This window comes from Artibeus jamaicensis, unplaced genomic scaffold (genome assembly GCF_021234435.1).
Source record: "Artibeus jamaicensis isolate MK-2021 breed Jamaican fruit bat unplaced genomic scaffold, CSHL_Jam_final scaffold_1019, whole genome shotgun sequence".
Classification (NCBI taxonomy): Eukaryota; Metazoa; Chordata; class Mammalia; order Chiroptera; family Phyllostomidae; genus Artibeus; species Artibeus jamaicensis.
In genome coordinates, this window is record NW_026522025.1 from 15,081,434 (window position 1) to 15,100,694 (window position 19,261).

Here is a 19,261-nt window from a genome sequence, read left to right on the forward strand (position 1 = left end):
TGATTTCATTACTCTCTCTGCCAGAAAAGAAGCAGGAAGCACAGGCTTCTTGCAAGAATGGAGTGTGAAGATGGGCTCTGTTTGATGTCTTAAGTTTTGGAGGCTTTGTCTTTTATAAGTTTTGATTATTTTACCACTGAGTGTGCAAGGCTTTCCTGATCCTCTCAGAACTGCTCTGTGAGAACTGTGAATTCTTTAAAGGGATCTGTGGATTGTGGCAAGGAGAGCACTCCAAAATGCCTGAGGCAAACTATTTGTTATCTGTATCTTGGGGTTACATCAAGGTGGGTTCCTTTGTTCTATTCTGTATCTTTGATAGAATTTGAAACATTTGTATCTGCATGTTTTCTGTGAAGTAGAAAACATCTGTAATGATTTAATCTGTATGGTCACTTAGCCCAGTGAGACTGCTTATTATGAAATAAGGCATGTTATATTACATCGTATTAAAATAGACTGTGCTTTCTTTTAATCTTATTCTTTTTATACAACTCTATTTTTAGAGGATACTTCCCCCTTTGTTTTCCCTTAAACTTTTCACATATAATCTCCTGTCACTGTATAGATTGTTAAGTCAAATTATATTTTAGAGTTAATTTCCAATAAATGTATTTTAAGATGGTCTTACATTTTCAGGTAAAATAATCTTGCTCTCTATTAATGTTCTTTTCATTATGTTTGCATGCAAAAGAAATCAGATGTTAATTACAAGAAATCTTAAGAAAGCCTCTTTTTCTTCAGGTGCTGTTATATTCTATTTTGTAAAAATAGAATCATTTATCTAATGGCGTCTGCTCATCCAACCTCTTGGTTCTTAGAAAGCAAAGTCATAAATATGAACAGTGATGATTTGTGATTTTTTAGGTAGTTAATACATTTTTATTTTTCATACTCAGTTCAAAAGGATGCTGAACCGGGAGCTGACACACCTCTCAGAAATGAGCCGGTCCGGGAACCAGGTGTCTGAATACATTTCAAACACTTTCTTAGGTAAGATACTAAGTGGAAAAACTCTTTCATAACTGAGGTTTTTCATTGTTAATCTCTGCAAACCATCAGGAAATCCCTGAGTTTTAAATCAGGTAAAGTCATAGAAAAACAAATCCATTTAAAATAAGAACTAAGTCAGCTTTTAAGGGGAAAAAATGAGCAGAAGATGTTTTAAAAAAGAATAAAAATAGCCATCAAAGACAGAAGTTATTATGGCTAAGTGTATTTTTATGGACCTCAGATCACCCCTTATCTCCCCACCCACTGCCATCTTGGCCAAGACCTCTGAAGAGGTGAGTGGGGAGGGTGTTCAATCACTCCAACTCTGTATGTTCTGTAATCACATTGTTAGTATGTAACACAGGACAAGAAGAGGTTTGCATCGATAATTCCTTAACTATTTATGGCATCCTGTTTATTACTAGGGATTTCTGACCTCATGTTTCAAGCCATCCTATTGTATAATGAACGTATTTTGATTATATTTTTCTTTACTGAGGCCTGTAGAATCTGCAAATCTATACTTCAAAGCAAATAGGTAGCATCTAGATTCTGATTCTGTGGCCTTTCGGTTACTCCTGAATTATGCTTGTTTCCAGAACTCCTCTTTCCAGGGAAATGACCTTCTTACAGCTAATCACCTCCCTTCTTTTTGGCATAGCTACACATCATTAAATCAATAAGCATTTGCCTTGATGCCTTATGGAAACACATACATACCTCTTCTGCTTTTAATCTGAAAATCAATCCTGTTTTATCTAACACCAAAGCAGTTCCTGCTATCAGCAGATCAATCTTAGACCAACCCAGTGCAAAGCTCAGAAATACTCTGCACCTGATGGGTACCCGACAATTAACAAGTGCCATTCCAGCTCTTTCCAGTGGGTGGGTGTCTGCAGCACCTGGTCTTCTCCAGCTGCAGTTGGGCCAGACCTTTGTCAGAGAACAAAGGAGAAGAATTTTTCATACATCTGAGTTCCAAGAGGAAGCTAGAAACTAATGGCACAGAAAGCACTATCTACCAATCCTTTTATTCCCCATTATTCCTCTTTTACTACTTTGCAGCCAGGCATCTTTCCCTGTCCATTTCTGATATAGTCCATTCTGTGTAACACCCAACTATTTTTCATAAGCTTGGGACTGTTTTTGGAACATTTTACAAGTTAACAACTGCGGGGGGGGGGGGAAGAAAATTGATAAGTACAAGAATTCATTTTTGTTTTTATAAACATACCAGGGCTCTCCTGTCTTAGAAGAGATGTTCATGACTAGGGTAAAGCTGCAGGAAGTCCCTGAGCCTTTAATAATTCAAGACTGCACCTAAGCATTCCTCTTCCCTGTCATTTCTTTCACTGCCCACTTGCCAAGGACAACAAGCATAATTTAGAATGCTAACTAATGTCTTTCTGTCATCAAGTAAGAAAGCTGATAAGATAATAGAGATGAGTCCTCAGGCGTAATTCTTTGTATCTCAAGAACGGGCAAATGTCAACTTTCTGTCAAACATTCCATTTACTATTAGGCACATGTCTTGAGGAAAACCAATTATTTGGCTTTTTACTATTCCAAAAATGAAATGATGAAGAACACGTTATTGAGAGAGGTTGTTAGGATCTCAGCCCTTACAGACTCAGCATGAGGAGGGTGGTGTGTGTGAGAGTGTGTCAGTGTGTATGCGTGTGTGCTTGCACAAGGTAGACCTGATCAAATAGATTAGACAGACAGGTTAAAATGTTAAATATCCTTGGAAAAGTATAGGGAGGAAAAAAACCTCAGCATATAAACATAGGGTGCATCAGTTGCTTTATCTGTAAAACAGGAGCATTGGCAAAGATGACATCCAAGTCCTTCCAACTCTAGCACCTTATGACTCTGACATAGATGGATTGGATGAGTCTTGCTAAACACACCTGGCAACCTGGATTCTCGGTAATAGGCTATAGACTTGCAATTTGACAATCTTAAGAAGCAAGCAAACAAACAAACACATAAAGCTTATTTGCAAACTGTGAATGCGGAGCATGGAATCTTAGTCTTATCTTGTGAGTATAGTGAACAGTCCAGGAGGACCCTGAATGAAGCCTTCTTCATAAACTGTCTGCAAGGAGCTTTAACGACCTCATCATCCAATTCCCTCCTTTCACAGAAGAAAAGAAACCGAGGCCTGAAAGGGCAAAGTAACGCTACCAAGATTACCTGGCTAATGTGTTCCTGATTCAGAACTAAGACTTGTCTCTCTTGACTCCTGAACCTAACTATCCTGTCCATTTTTTAACTAGGGAAGGAGCCTGTAAGGAACTCAGAACATATAGAAGAAAGTCACATTTAAGGGTATTTAGGGAACATTCATATTCTTTTGGAGGAAAGTTTTCAGGAATCAGGATTATTGAACCTAAACATAAAAGGTTTATTAACAGATTCCAGTAATACAAAAAGGTCTTGTTAGAGCATAGCAACCATGTCAGTGAGCACAAAATGAGGAGGCCTTAGCAATCTCAGTTAAACTTGAAGAGCAGTATCTCAGTAAGAGTCACCAAATGTTAAAATGCATCATCAGAGGGAGGGAATCCCTCACTCCAGGATCTGGGAAACTTGTGTTCCATTTCCAAGGAAAAGATGGTGTCCAGATAATCCAGAAGGCAGGCAGGAGACCACTGACCACCGCAGGCACTTCCTGATGTCATTATATGAAAATGGGCTCTGGGTTGCTGCTATAAGGGGAAGTAAAGCAGGGCCTACAGGGAGGGAGCATAGAAAAAGCAAGATACTGAGGTGTGGTATGACAATTCAGTTAATATTGTTATAAACACAAGAACTGTCCTTTTAAATCCCCTACTTACTGTCTCAAAAGCTAACATGTAGAATTTTCAAGATGCGAGAGAAAGAATTTAGGAACTTTGCCTGATCAAATGCTGTGATCTAGCACAAAAATCACCTCGAATTATACCATTAGCAGAATTTGATGTGACTGTTTGTTTGTTTGTTTGCATCTGCTTTTTTTTGTTTATTTGTTTTATACGGGCCCACTGTTTTCCCACTGTAATCTGACCATTCTGTAAATATAAATTCACAAAATATTTATCATGATTCTTTGAGTCTGTGTTTCAGGTTATTTCCACATTTTGCTGGCTAAGCATTTAGCAGAGGAAATTGAGAATAGGGAAAAGCACTTAAGGAGGAAGTTCAGAACAGGGAAATCTATCAGTTGTTCCAATGCCTGCATAGGGAAACACCCATTAATGTCAAACTGGCACTGTGTGAATAGTGGCTTTCTTCTTTATTATAATGTTCCAGACATAGAATCAGTAGTGGTTCAGCCCAATTACTTGCTGCTGCAGGGGATCTTTAATTAAACAAAGGGAAAAGCTGCTAGTCCCACTGGAGGTACTTATATCAGTGGGGCACAGGAGGATCCCACAGCTTGTTTAACCAGACGTGAAGAACAGTGTCGGGAAAGGCACGGGCTATTGTGACCTTTCATTTTAGCAGAAGTAGTAAGTATTAGCAGTGAAGTGACAGGGAGAAAAGGAATTTCAAAAATAACATGTCATTTTTAATGCCAGAGATTGTGAGACCAGAAAGAGATTTTTTATGGGAACCTCAAGGCCTGGGTTCTATGCTATTAAATCACTGTATCTGGAACACAGTAATTGCAAAATAAATATCTGTTGGGTAAATTGCCCTTTGAGCTTGGGTTAGTTGTTGACTTCATCTGAAAAGTGAGAGTGTGGTATTATTATTGGTTCCCAAACCTGGCTCTGACCATCGCAGTCACTTGGGAAGGTTTGAAAAAGCACTGATTCAGTAGGACTGGGTGGGGCTCATAAATCTGTATTTTTTTAAAGTTTCCTGACTGCTTCTGATGCTGAACCAGGTCAGAAACCCCTAAATTCATCAAAATGGCCACTGAAATTCCTCCATAAACAAAAGTCGTAGTATGACTGATGAATCTAGGAGCTTGTGGGCACCTTGAGATGATACCGAGATGCTGAGGAGAGAGAGTGCCAGGTGACCAGTATGTACATGTCTGCTGCTTCTCTGTTCCTGGGCCACCTTTGCTTTGAGGAGCTGTCCCCAGGGCCCCGTGGGCAGGCAGAGGTCTCTAGAGGGACCATGGGACTATGCCATCATCTGAAAAGAGTTGAAAGCAAATAGTCTAGTTTCCAGCATGCCATTTTCAAGTGGAGAAGTTGTTTTATCACTAAATTTTCACTGTAACAAGCAGAGATAAATGTAGGAATTTTTGAAAGTTGCATTAACTCTTTCAGCCTCAGGGTATCACCTCATTTAATGAAGTAGCTGTTTAGCCATGTAATAAATTATTGCCTCATTGCACTCCCAGGCATTCTGTGACCTGAAAGAGTTAATGAATTTTTAAGAAATATCAGGATACATACTCCTGTAGAGTGAAATGGAATGTTTGATGGTTGATATTTTTAATAGCATTAAATAGAGAAAAGTGCTTCTATGAGTAGGTAGACATATTTTTTTAGGATTTCTAGCTCTACTATTACCTTGTTGTAGCAGAATTTTTTTAAAAGATGAAATGAAATGACCATAAATATTTAATAAGCATAAATACTTTAATAAATGTTATATCTGTTACAAATGAGAGGCATTGTTTATCATTATTTTAAAATAGAATTAATAGACACACGACATGAAGTACCATTGAAATTATAGTCTCCCTCCAAACCTCAAATGGTAATAAGCTAGGGCTTTAAAATAATTATTTGAAGATTATAAACCATTCATTTCTCTAACATTTTTATCAAAAACAAAATTGTAAGTTATGGCCAGCTAAAGTTATATAGATTTTTAATTAAAAAATTAATAACACATATAATAAAAGAGCAGAACGTAAAGCCTGTCTTTGGTAACCTGGTCTTGGCTACATGAAACTGTTCTATTATACAAACATAAGCAATTCACTTTAAAAATTTACATATAAATATTGATGCTTCACCTTAAAAATGTACAAGTGTAATCTCCCTAAATTAGACTACAAACAGAAGAGTTGGGATTGGGTCCGACCTCTAACACTTCTTGAACAACTTATTTAGCTCCTCTGGGCTTCAGTTTGCTTAGCAATAAAATGAAGCAAAATATTTTGCCCATCTACTTCACAGAATTGTCCTAAAGATAAAGTGAGATAATTCATGACAGTTCTTTATAAGATGAAAAATCTACTGAAGATGGTTAGAAGTTGTTTTGCATATTGCAGTGGGTTCTCATTGACACTCTTGGTCTAAGGAATATATTCCTTTGTTGCAGACAAGCAGAACGATGTAGAGATTCCATCTCCCACCCAGAAAGACAGAGAGAAGAAAAAAAAGCAACAACTCATGACACAGATAAGTGGAGTGAAAAAACTGATGCATAGTTCGAGCTTAAACAATACAAGCATCTCACGCTTTGGAGTCAACACGGAAAATGAAGATAATCTGGCCAAGGTGAGTATGCACTGGGTGGGGGAGGGGTGTGCACGTAGCTCTCTGTTTCACAGCAGCAGAGGCCTAACTACCTGCTAGAAAACAGTAGTGATCACTTCTGTCTTATTATTAAATTGTATAATAAGGAGGCTGTTGTGGCATCTTTGTCCATTGGTAGGCACCTAATTAAATACCCTTTTTCTATACAAAACACCATTTTTCACTCTAAATTGGATTTGTAAATGGATAGTTCCTCAGGATTGAGAATTCTATTGAAGCCACACTGGAAGGATCCAAGGGGAGGCCAGTGGGCAGGATTGCATTGTCCCAGAGGGTATTTAGGGAACTGTATGCCAAGGACCAATGGGAAGATTGGAGCTGATTGGCAAAGTTGGAGAAGAAATCAGAGAAATGAGTAGCACTGACTCTTGAACCCAAACCCCAGTAGTGAGAAAGCACAGAAATAGTTCATACGTGTTCTAGGGGGCTGCACAGGCTGATTCCTGAGGTTCTCTCAGTCTTGTGAGAATGAAATGAGCTTAACTGTGAGCAAAAGGACATTCAGTGAGGCCTTCTGAAAGAGAGCATTAGAGTAAGGTCCATCACACATTGGACCAAGCCTCTAGGGAGAGCCTGCATCCCACACTCCAGACAATAATTAAGAATGGAATAAATTGTTCCTATAATCAGATAATCGTAGAATAACCCCACAACACAGGACTGAATGATGTTTCTTCCAGGTTTATCTGTGGCCTAGGAGCTATATGATAATACAGGACTGGCATTCTTCATTAAATTAGGGTTGATTTATGTATATACTAGTAGCTGAGTCTTTCTGATCTGGCCCTTAGTGCTAATAATGGAAGAACAGAGGAGTTTCCTGACTGTAGTCACTTGTAGGTACCTCTGAACATGACACTGTTTGAGGACTGATTAGACAAATATAGGTCAGCAACTAAATTTGGAAATGAAATATACAGAAATTTGTAACTAGGATGAAGAGGACATCCGATTTCCTAGGTCATTCCATTTTAACTTGTTCATGCCACTACAATACTCTAAAGAGACATTTGAAAGACTTAGCCAGCCATTGCCCAAAAAGTAAATAAAAATAATGAAGTATTCCAAAAAAAACCCCCACCTGCCTCATTCCTAACTTCCTCTAATTTTGATTACAGGAGCTGGAAGACCTGAACAAATGGGGCCTTAACATCTTCAATGTGGCTGGATATTCACACAATAGGCCCCTAACGTGCATCATGTATGCCATATTCCAGGTGAGTAAACTGGGAAGAGAGTTGGTCATTCATTCCATTGGATGACTCTGCGGATTTTTTCATCCCTCTTTAATTTTCTGATTTGGCTTTTTTTATTTTGGGACATCCACTTAATTTATTTTCTAATCCATTTTGTGATATAGGAAAGAGACCTCCTAAAGACATTCAAAATCTCCTCTGATACATTTGTAACCTACATGATGACTTTAGAAGACCATTACCATTCTGATGTAGCGTATCATAACAGCCTACATGCTGCTGACGTAGCCCAGTCAACCCATGTTCTTCTTTCAACACCAGCATTAGATGTGAGTAGTTATAATCTCTTTTGCATACCCACCCATCTTCCTTAAAAAGTGCTATACAACATGTAATATATGTGTAGAAATAATGGAATTAGATGATTGCATATTCTTGAACTGGTTCTTGATTATGTAGAGCATCTACTAATTGGTTTACTAATATCAGAGTAACTTTCCCTTTATATCTCTTATCATTGAAAAATTATTTAATTATCAAGCAATTAACAGTATGCTTTATTTTTCATTGTATCTTTTATATCTAATACATGTCTAGTTCAGTGACTGATAACATAGTATACCCTTTATCCAGATCACTCTATGAATGTGGTGATCTGGACTACCCACACCATCCCAGGCATTGTAAGGGAAGCATAAAAACATAACATAAAGTTCCTGATAGGAGTAAGCATCCATAGGCTTATTTTCCTAAGAATTCATGAACCTCATTATATGGGCTGAAGAAAAGTAACTAGAGCTGAGAATCACTAGACATCTTGCTAAAAGATGATTGTGACTCCTTTCCCAACAGATTAATGCATTTGTATTAATGCATTAATACATTAATGCATTATTAGCAGCAGTGGGCCCAGCAGACCAAGTTCTTCCTTGACAGATAGCAGTGGGAGTCAGGTGCTTCCAAAATGGGCAGGATCTTTGCAAGACGAGACTGGCCAACCTTAATGCAACCTCACCTTTGCAGGTCCTTTCAGAAGGTGAAGAAAGATTAAATAGACCACAGCTGTATTGCTTGGGTCCCATATTTTCTAAGAGAAGAAATCCAAGAAGACTTGGGAAAGTGAGATGGAGCTAAGGCTGTTCTATGTCCCTAAAGGAAATGTTCTGTATAAATATCATAGTAGACCAACACTGTTTATCCACTATCCACTAATGTTGGTAGGATACTTACTGTGTGGCCAGAAATTGTCCATGAGTGCCACAGATGTTTCAAGAAGGCCCACATCAACGTGTCCTTGAGCAATTAGATTGGTCTTCACGGGAGAGGTGGAAACTGAGCTGGCATGTGAAGGGTCAGAAGATTTAAGTAATCCCAGAGAGTAAAGAAAGTCATTTCAGCCAGAGAAAGACTTTTAGCCAGAAAGAACATCTACTTAAGTAAATCCTAGATTTAAATCCTTGTGTACCAGTGGAGGCAGAGAAGGCTTTATGAGATGGCAAGAAGGAGTTTAGCAGTAGGGGCATTAGGTTTCACTTCTTAGAAATGCTCTCAAATCTTGCCCATAGTAAACATTGAGTGGATAGGTACTGAATGAATGGATGAATGAATATGTGAAATATTCTGACCACATTACAAATTTAGCTTTGGGAAATAATTTACTGCCAGTCTTACAAGTCTGGAATTTGGCCTCTGTTCTCTTAAGTTATGCAGCCTAAAAATGTATGAAATTTGTTATTTATCAGAGGACAGCCAGTCTGATTTGCATCTTTGACTTGTATGTGCTGGTGTCCTATGAGCATGATTCTGCCGTACCACTTAGCGAAAAAAACAAACATCAGGTACCATCTGCTCACTCACTGTGAGAGCACTGACTTCCCGAGCCTTGGCCTGTAGGCCTGGTGAGGGCATGGGCTCCAGCCATCATTGCTTCCATGTGAGACCTTATGAGGAAGGGTAGAATTTACATTAAATTAGTATATGACACATTATAAAAATCCACAAACAGTCCTTCCCCCAACAGAAACCCTCCACCCCCAAAGAAATAGTTTCTCTCCCTCTCTCCTTCCCTTCCCCTCTAAAGATAAATAAATAAAATCTTTAAAAAAAAAAAAAAAAAAAAAGAATGAAATGGGATACTCCAACATAGAACTGAATAAGCAGGATAGGCAAATGGGACATGGAGTTAAATGTACTCATTTTGCTCTGCAGGCCGTCTTCACAGATTTGGAAATCCTGGCTGCCATTTTTGCAGCTGCTATCCATGACGTTGATCATCCCGGAGTGTCCAACCAGTTTCTCATCAACACGAGTGAGTTGACCACTAGGACAGTCATTCAAGTAATTGTATGAGTCACTGCTTATTTTTTTCCTCCTAATGTTTCATTATGGAGAATAAAAAGAGTAATAATGAGGTAATCCTTCCATTCCACTCAAACTGGTCAGACCTTTCCTGGATACTGTGTCCAATTTGGCAATATAATTTTTGAGCTGCAGGGAGAACTTGCAAGGGGTCAGAAGGGAGTCATAAAAAATACTTGATGTTTGGAAAATACAATATGTGGGGAAAGAATAACAGATGTGGAATTATCCAGTAAGCACAAGGAAAGTCTTGGGAATAATGTGATAATGATTTTCAATATTATTCAGGGCTCTCACGCAGAGCATGATGACCCACTGGTGTCCCTGTCTACTGAGAAACCAGCCCTGAATGTTAGATCTAAGCATGGGAACCCCCAGACAAAATAAGATTCTGAAAAAGCACTGCAATGGGTTTCCACAATTCAGGAGGAAGGGGCTTTCCAAGTCCCACATGCTCTCTTCCAACCGCATAGGTATGATTACGAATTAGCCTGTGGTAGGGAAGATGACTTCAGTGAACCTCACAGCTGGTCCAGCCTTAAAATCCCAGGCCGTCAAGTTTTTGTCATGCTCAAAATGTTTAGGATTCATGCTAATGAAACTCCATGAATTCTCTCCGTTAATGCACTATTTCTAAATGCTGGAAATCTAAGAACTTTTTCTTATGAGAGAATATTGGTTTAATGTTATCATTAACATCAAGTGCTGATGGTTTTATAGAAATATTTGAGTTACTTGTAGAAAATGCTTATCATATTTTATCATAAAAATATCTGAGTGAAATAGTTGTGGTGTACCTTGTTTTTGTGTTGTTGTTGTTTTACCTTATTCTTCTATTGTAAGAACCTAAAGTTAACTACTTGCCTGTGTGGGTTGTATCAGCTGACATAGTGTGGTATCATGAGACAATTCATGTATAGGCCAGTTACCATCACACAGAAAAGTGGTCTTTCTGGTACAGCCACCTACAGCACTACAACATATAAAGCCCTTTTGCAGAGCTGTAACCTTGACCACAGGGTGAATGGAGCAAAAGGGCTCAAATGACTTCATATATCCCACTACCTTTACTGAGAAAGTAACTCAAAGCACTCAGTTAAAGCAATGGTATATGAATAACAACAGCTGTAGTTAGTGACATAGTACCATCACTTGGCTATTATTTTTGATTAAGAGAAAAATGTGACTTCATAAGTTCAATGACCATATTCTCATTTGCATACCAGGGCTCTGTCTAATGAAAGATGTCTTATTCTTCTGTGTGAAAAGCAGGCTGGAAGCTATAGTTTGCATATCCAGATATTATAGTCTCTAATGGATACTGCCAGACAGTAGAACATTTGACGAGATTGTTCTAAAATGTATTAATGTTTTGTTACCATATTTATAGAAAGTTCTATAAAGCTCCATTATTTGAATAAAATGAAATTTTATACTTACACCCTTGTCTTCTTTGAAAATCCAAAACCCAATCGACAGAGTTGGCAAGAATATAAAAAAAGTGAATATACATAGTTTGAAAATTCTAGTACATTTGTTGAAGTTTACTGGTGTTTTCAGTTTACTGTTTTCCAAAACACACAATGTGTGAAGACATCGTGGAAATTACAATCTTAGATAAAAATAAGATATAGCAGCTTAGGAATGCTTTTACCTAATATCAAATTCTTTCTAAAGTGAAGGGGAAAAAAGGATTTTAAAATACCCTGAATTTTAATCAAAGAGAAAGCTTAGGCACTAATATCTACTAGAAGATTTTTTTTCTTAGAAACTGACTACATTCCTTTGTGGAGAGAGACTGTTTATCTAAGGAGAAGTGACATTTGGATCTTGTTTTTTAAAACTATTTGAAGACAACTAGATCTGATTTCACATGAAGATAATGCCAGCCTTTGAATTGTACTCCTTTTATTAAGTCATCATTTTTACTTACTAGATTCGGAACTTGCTTTGATGTATAATGATGAATCTGTGTTGGAAAACCACCATCTGGCCGTGGGTTTCAAACTACTGCAAGAAGAGCACTGTGATATCTTTCAGAATCTCACAAAAAAGCAGCGTCAGACTCTCAGGAAAATGGTTATCGACATGGTAAGACTTACCCTCTGTACATTACCATCACAGGAGGGGAAATCTCATTTTCTTTGGCAAACTGAGCTCATTGAGAATTTTCATTTTCTTTTTACCCAAGGTGTTAGCAACTGATATGTCCAAACATATGAGCCTGCTGGCAGACCTGAAGACAATGGTAGAAACAAAGAAAGTTACAAGCTCAGGTGTTCTTCTGCTGGACAACTATACTGATCGCATACAGGTATTTGATAAAAAGCCTTTGATTTAACACAAAGCCAAACCAAACAACAATTAAAAAATGAAAATAATCTTAAGTTAGTTGCATAGTAGGTTATTACTACAGCTTTGGGCTTATTTAAGAACAAACTAAGCAAGTGAAGAAATAACTAAAGAAAACATTATGGCTCATTTTATAATTTATGAGATAAAACAACCCTATTTATTGAGTTGCTTAGTTCTAAAAATAAATAGCAAGATGTATTTGTAATAGGGTGTACGTGACTGCTGGTCCCAAAAGCTCGTGTTTTGATATAAACCCCATTGACTTGCAGTTTGTTAAGTCTGTTTTGGTTATACAAATTGCCATCAGCTGCTTTCCTCTCCACAAATGGAAAATATGAAGATATCTACTTTGAGTGATTCTTTGCATTTTTTCCAAACTGAGGAAGGAAATGGTGGCAGTATCTGACCTAATGTCCTTTCCAGTTTTTAAATTCAATGACCATCAATTTAAGAAGACACAGATTTTCCCCTTTGGGACTCCTATAATGGTAAATAACCAACGCTGGCCAGCACCATTGTAATTCTGCTTTCTTAGTGCACATAATGTAATTATAATACAACTAAAATGTTCTTGGGTTTGGTACCAAGTGTCCTAGTACAAGAGGGATGAGATGTTCTGGTAGTATTTACACCTAATTTTATGGGATTTCCAAAACTTGATGATTTCAGGTCCTTCGCAACATGGTACACTGTGCAGACCTGAGCAACCCCACCAAGTCATTGGAATTGTATCGGCAATGGACAGACCGCATCATGGAGGAATTTTTCCAGCAGGGAGACAAAGAGCGGGAGAGGGGAATGGAGATTAGCCCAATGTGTGATAAGCACACAGCTTCTGTGGAAAAATCCCAGGTATCTACTATAAGGTTTTCAAAGTTTTTGTAAGCTCAGCTTGCTGTAGAACAGGAGTTCTACCTAGTCCTTTTCTTTTAACAAAATATATATAGTATAATATATTACATATAATATACAATATGCTTTATATATATGAAATTATACAAAAGCAACTACCCATTGAGTTCCATTAAACTCATGACTCATTTGTTTTCTCCATTACACTCGATTTTATAGGCTGAGATAAAGCAGTCATCAGAATCCATCCAAGTTTGAACTGTGTAGCCTCAAACAGTTTATATAGTTGTCTATGATCTTAGCAATTGCAGCCAATTGAACTGAACACTGCGGCCTCCTCCGTCTCAGCCACCCAGATTTCTCCCATCTTTGCCTTTAGTCAGGATTTCCACTCTTGTTCCCTGTACCCTATTTACGCTGTCTCTTCATAATCAAGCACACTGCCACCCTCACCAGGAGTAGTGAATCTCATTCCTACAAATCTCTTCTGCCTCATAGTCCAAGCCTGTCCTGTGTCCCCCTATCCAGATTACAGCTATGCTCTGAGAACATGCTGACATCTGCTGATTGTATTCAAAGCTACAAATTCCCCGTGAGCTGACCACTGGGAACAATACGCTGGAGGCAGGGGATACAGAAATGTCCCTGACACCTCTAGTTGCAGAGGATGTGGCCATAGAAAGTGTCAGTGTCCCTACAAAGGCTTTTTAGGGCCAGCTGAAATGTTACTTTATTCAAGACGACAAGTGGTCATAACTGAGAATGAATCTACAGGCTGTCTAAGGTCTTTATCACAAAAGAATTCAGAGTATTTTTTGTTCATGTTTCTCCTCCTTCCTCACTACTGGCTACCCCCAAATTTACATGCACTTGTAATATCTATATAGTTATCATTTTGTCGCTTCTTTAAAAAGACCAATTATATGAATTTAAAATCTGTTAAAGTACTCTAAAAGTCTAATATTCCATAAGAAAGCAAGATAATATTAATTTAGGGACAATTCAAATACCCCCAAAGAGTGATTCTCAACCTTTTTTGTCTCATGGGACACATAAACTAATCACTCAAATTCTGAAGCACACCAAAAAATACATTTTTTGCCCACCCGACATAAAAAATAGATATGATTGTTATTCATTCATAGCAGATGGCTATTGCTCTGTTGGCTTTTGTCATTTTTTATTTGACAATCTAAGGGAAAAGAGGTCAGTCTCCCTAACTAAATATTCATATACCGCATGTTTTATAAGTTCTTGTGGCATACCAGTTGAAAAATCATTGCCCTAAAGCCTTAATTAGAACAAGAAAGTAATTAATTAATTAATTAATTAATTAATTAATTAATTGGTATAAGGCCCTTTTACTAACTGTTTTTTTAATATTTATATAGTGCCATGCAGTTTCACACACATTTTTCCATACGTTATCCTATTTGAACCTCCATACAGCCTCTCGAGACAGACACAGCGTGTATTCCCCAGTGTGTCAGATGAAGAGGCTGTCCTCTTGGTCCATTTCACCAGCTCTTTAGTTACTCAGCTGCCCTCCACCCAAAGCTGTTCACTCTCCTCTCATCACTGGGGACAGGCCTCCCTGGGACCATGACACCGTATTTACTCCTGGTGTTTCCCACAGGTGCACTCTGGTGACCCCTGTCTGAGAAGTCTGGCAATAAAGCCCCTGATTAGATGCTTACAGGATTTGCAGAGCTCTCTCACCCCAGGACCTAGGAAATAAGCAACTAGAGGTCACCTTTCCAAAAATGCTGAGCATTTGGCAGAAGCCAAACAAATGAAGAAAGGAAACAACTGCATTGTGTTCAGCTGATTCCATTTTCTCCATTGCCTTAAGCTTGTTTTTTTCAGGCCCCTGGAAAACACCTTGAATAGAGTCTTTAAAGTCCATTAAACACAGATAAAGTAGAAAGAGTGGGGTGGGAAGGAGTGGGTGGAAGCAAGAGAAATACCTGAATCATCTTCAGTGTAGTTCTTAAAACCAATGCAGATTGGAGATGCCCCGTTTTTTGTGTGAATTGTTAAAGCTAGGGGAGCAGCAGAGGAAAGATAGAAGATAGATAGATAGATAGATAGATAGATAGATAGATAGATAGATAGATAGATAGATAGATAGATAATAGATATAAAAGAATCACATATGACTAAGATTCTTTGATATGGTACAACTTTGATGTATTAAGTGACTGGAGAAAAAAACTAGAATGTTAATAAAGGGAAGTTTCTAGTAATGTGGAAAGGTAGCTACATAATGTCCCATGGGTGCTTGTAAATTGCCCTTGCTCATCTCCCCCTGAATCCCAACCCCGTATCTCTCTGTCTCTGCAGACTATGACAGGGGAATTCCATTCTCTCATTCAACTGGTGCCTATTCTTTCTCTCAACCTGCCCCCACCCCCAGTGTTTCCTGTTTGTCCCACAATGAGGAGGTCAGTGTAAGGCCACAGAGCTAGCTCAGGCAGGATGCATAGGCCCTGTGTAAACTATAGAGGAGCCATAAGCCTCATATTTATTCACAGGAACACTAGCACAGGAACTGCCTAATTGTTTTTATTTTCCCTTCTTTTCTCCTGTTGGAAATGACTGCAGGCCCTACAATTGCAGATGTGTCCACAGAGGGGATTTTTGTTGGTTTTGGGGCTTGAGGTATTTTCCTATGTTTTACCAAACTCATTTACAGACCAAAAGCAGTCCACAGAACTTGAGAAATTTCAGAGTCGTCAGGGGCTGGCTCCCCTTCGTTCTGGAACAGCATCATATTTTCAAGTTATCAGGGAAAGAATGTTGAGTCAGAACTCATTAAACCTGGGGCTTCCTTCTTCAGAGAATGATTCAGAGTCCACACAGTGAGAAAGTCATTCTCAGCCAGGGTTACATCCAAACTTCTTATCTGGCGCACGGAAAAGGAAAAGTCGTCACTTGTAGTGAGACGTGAGACACAGGCTTTGGAATCAGACAAAGCTGGGAGTGAGTGCCAACTTCACCACTTACTGGCTCTGTGACCTCTGTCAAGATATTTAATCTCAGTGAGTCTTAGTTTCCTCCTTGTAAATAGTGGATAAGGATACTAACTTTGCAGGATTAAAAGGATGAGTATACATTATATCCAGTGCAGGACATACCATATAGTATGTGCTCAAATAATGGAATCCATTATTACTTATTACTCTTGGGTCATTGTTGCTTTATTCTTGCATGGAAACCAGGATAGCTTGTTTGGTTTTCAGAGGCCAATCACAATAACAGGTATGTAACCTTATTTTTCTCCAGGTTGGTTTCATTGACTACATTGTCCATCCACTGTGGGAGACCTGGGCAGATCTGGTGCAGCCTGATGCCCAGGACATTCTGGATACATTAGAAGACAACAGGAACTGGTATCAGAGCATGATCCCCCAGAGTCCCTCCCCACCGCTGGACGAGCAGAACAGAGACTGCCAGGGGCTGATGGAGAAATTTCAGTTTGAACTGACCCTTGAAGAGGAGGATTCTGAAGGAACTGAAAAAGAGGGAGAGGGCCACAGCTATTTCGGCAGCACAAAGACACTTTGTGTGATCGACCCAGAAAATAGGGATTCGCTGGGAGAGACTGATGTAGACATTGCCACAGAAGACAAGTCCCCGACTGACACATAATCTCCCTCTCAGTGTGGAGATGAACATTCTACCCCTGACAAGCATGCCAGCTGTACGGTAGAGCCAGCCCACCCCAGGGGCCAAGGCCTGCACAGGACAAGGGCCATGTGGCTTTTCCAGTTACTTGAGTTTGGAGCCAGAGTGCAAGACCGTGAAGCAAATAGCAGCTCAGGAAATTCCACGGTTGACTTGCCTTCCTTGCAAGCCTGGTGGAGAGCTGAAGCTTTATGTGGTACTGGAGGCCAAGTTCAGATCGCGACTGATGGCTTGAAAACAGAAGACACAAAACTGAGAGATTTTTCTGCACTAAGTTTTGGGAATCTGTCCCTGCTAGTGACTGAACTAATACATTCATTTATAAATCTGCTCCCCTGTCCCTTTGTCTGCCAACCTGTGTGCCTTTTTTTGTAAAACATTTTCACGTCTTTAAAAATGCCTGTTGAATACCTAGAGTGTAGCATCAACTTCTACACAGATAAGCATTCAAAGCTGACACAAACTTTTTTTGACTCTTTCTGACAAAAAAGGAAAGAAAATGGTCTTCCTTCTTTCTTGGGCAATATCTTTCACTTTACTACAGTTACTTTTGCAAATGGAAAAGATATACTTCTAACCACACTCTGCTTCCTTCCCCTATTGTTCCTTCCCACTCCACACTTGCCCTTACAACTTACCTCTGTTGGCCTGCTTTGAGCAGTACTTTTTCTCCTCTGGAGTTTTACACTTTTGCTCTCAACAGAATAAAGTTGAACAAATGCAGGGGCTAGGAAGAGGTAGTTACAGTCTGTGTAAAAATCAGCCTAAAAAGGCAGCGTGTCGTGTCGTGTCCCAGACCCCTGTGCCACGGGGAGTCGCACGGCCCTGTCCTGTCCTCTCCCTCCTCTTCACTCTCACACCCAATGACGCCGTTTTCAATTCAATGCTGCCATCTCTCTCTTGCACTGCCTTCCCACTAACACCTCCATTTCTGTTTATAACCGTGTATTTATTACTTAATGTATATAATGTAATGTTTTGTAAGTTATTAATTTATATATCTAACATTGCCTGCCAATGGTGGTGTTAAATTTGTGTAGAAAACTCTGCCTAAGAGTTGTAACTTTTCCTGTAATGTTTTGTATTGTATTGTGTGTTATATAACCTGAACATCGCTGAGAGAGACATAGGGCCCCGTTGCCAGTGAAGACACCAGTGGGCTTCTACTCTGAGGGCCTGCCCTTTTACTGGTCTGAGTTGCTAACATTGTGTAACCCTTTACAAACCAGTTTTGGAAACAGGATTCTCACATTAGATACTAAATGGTTTCTATGAGCTTTTACTTTTGTATAGTTTCATAGGGATGGGGGGGCAACAGGATGTGGTTTTCACCCCGTTCTATCCAACTCTGTGTGCGCATGAGTTGGGTAACAACTGGGTTCTACTATAATCATGGCTTCAGTTTGAAAAGCAACACTACATTTGTGTGCAGATGGTTCTGAGTGTTACCAAACTACTGACTTTGCTAAGAAAACCTCCTGCCTGTCATTTAGCAGGAATGTCATGTTCCAATTGATTACAAAAAGAAAACAATAAAACAATGTGAACTTTTTAATACAATGTGAAATGATGTAGTAAATTATGCAAATGTGAAGCTTCTGATAACACTTGTTAGGTCTCTTATTGGCTTCAGTCTCAGTTTGTAAAATATATTTCATGCGTTCAGTTCAGCATTGTGACACATAGTTAAAGACATGGCACAAACGTGCATGACCAATGGGTTTGTATGTCTATGAACACTGCATTATTTCAGGTGGACATTTTATTGTTTTCAAAAGTTTCTCACAATGTATGTTACAGTACTATTATTATTATATATTGTGTTCAAATGCATTCTTAAGAGACTTTTCTATGAGGTGAATAAACAAAAGCATGATTAGATTAGACTGTAGGCCCAATTATTCCGGGTTAGTTCTGACGTGTCAAAAGCAGGTCTCTTTTTCTCTTCTCTCCTACCACACCCCACAAAAGAAAACCAACAAGTTTGCCCAGCCAACATCACAACTGAAGTTTAAGAATCTGTTTCCAAAGAGTCCCTTAGCTTGGAACATTACACTTTTTTCTTTATTTAGCAACAGTTGGCTCCGCTCAATGATGTATGAAGGGAGCTGGTGAAGGAAAACAAAACCACCGTATGAATCTGAAGAGTTTAATCTACTAGATAAATAAAGGGACACTTCAGCTTGGCTGGATGCTCTAGAAGAGAGAATTGTAGGGCCACAGAACATTAGCTTAATATAGTCAGATGGTTCCATCAATCATTTGACACATGAAGACTCCGAGGTGCAAAGAGTCCTCTCCAAGCCACTGTCTGGAATGCTGGTTGACACT

General features: G+C 38.9%; 1 protein-coding gene across 4 annotated transcripts in view; it reads left to right on the forward strand.

The window, feature by feature from the left end:
- Positions 1-18,809, forward strand: part of PDE4B (phosphodiesterase 4B) — a 353,336-nt gene extending 334,527 nt beyond the window's left edge. For all 4 annotated transcript variants that reach the window (XM_037164893.2, XM_037164892.2, XM_053655504.1 and 1 more), the window contains 9 exons: positions 897-990; positions 6,265-6,443; positions 7,601-7,699; positions 7,843-8,007; positions 9,887-9,986; positions 11,973-12,127; positions 12,228-12,350; positions 13,061-13,243; positions 16,529-18,809. In XM_037164893.2, the coding sequence (XP_037020788.2) occupies positions 897-990; positions 6,265-6,443; positions 7,601-7,699; positions 7,843-8,007; positions 9,887-9,986; positions 11,973-12,127; positions 12,228-12,350; positions 13,061-13,243; positions 16,529-16,894 (1,464 nt within the window). In that variant the 3' untranslated portion in view covers positions 16,895-18,809. The remainder of the gene's footprint in view (positions 1-896; positions 991-6,264; positions 6,444-7,600; positions 7,700-7,842; positions 8,008-9,886; positions 9,987-11,972; positions 12,128-12,227; positions 12,351-13,060; positions 13,244-16,528) is intronic.
- The last annotated feature ends 452 nt before the right edge of the window (positions 18,810-19,261 follow it).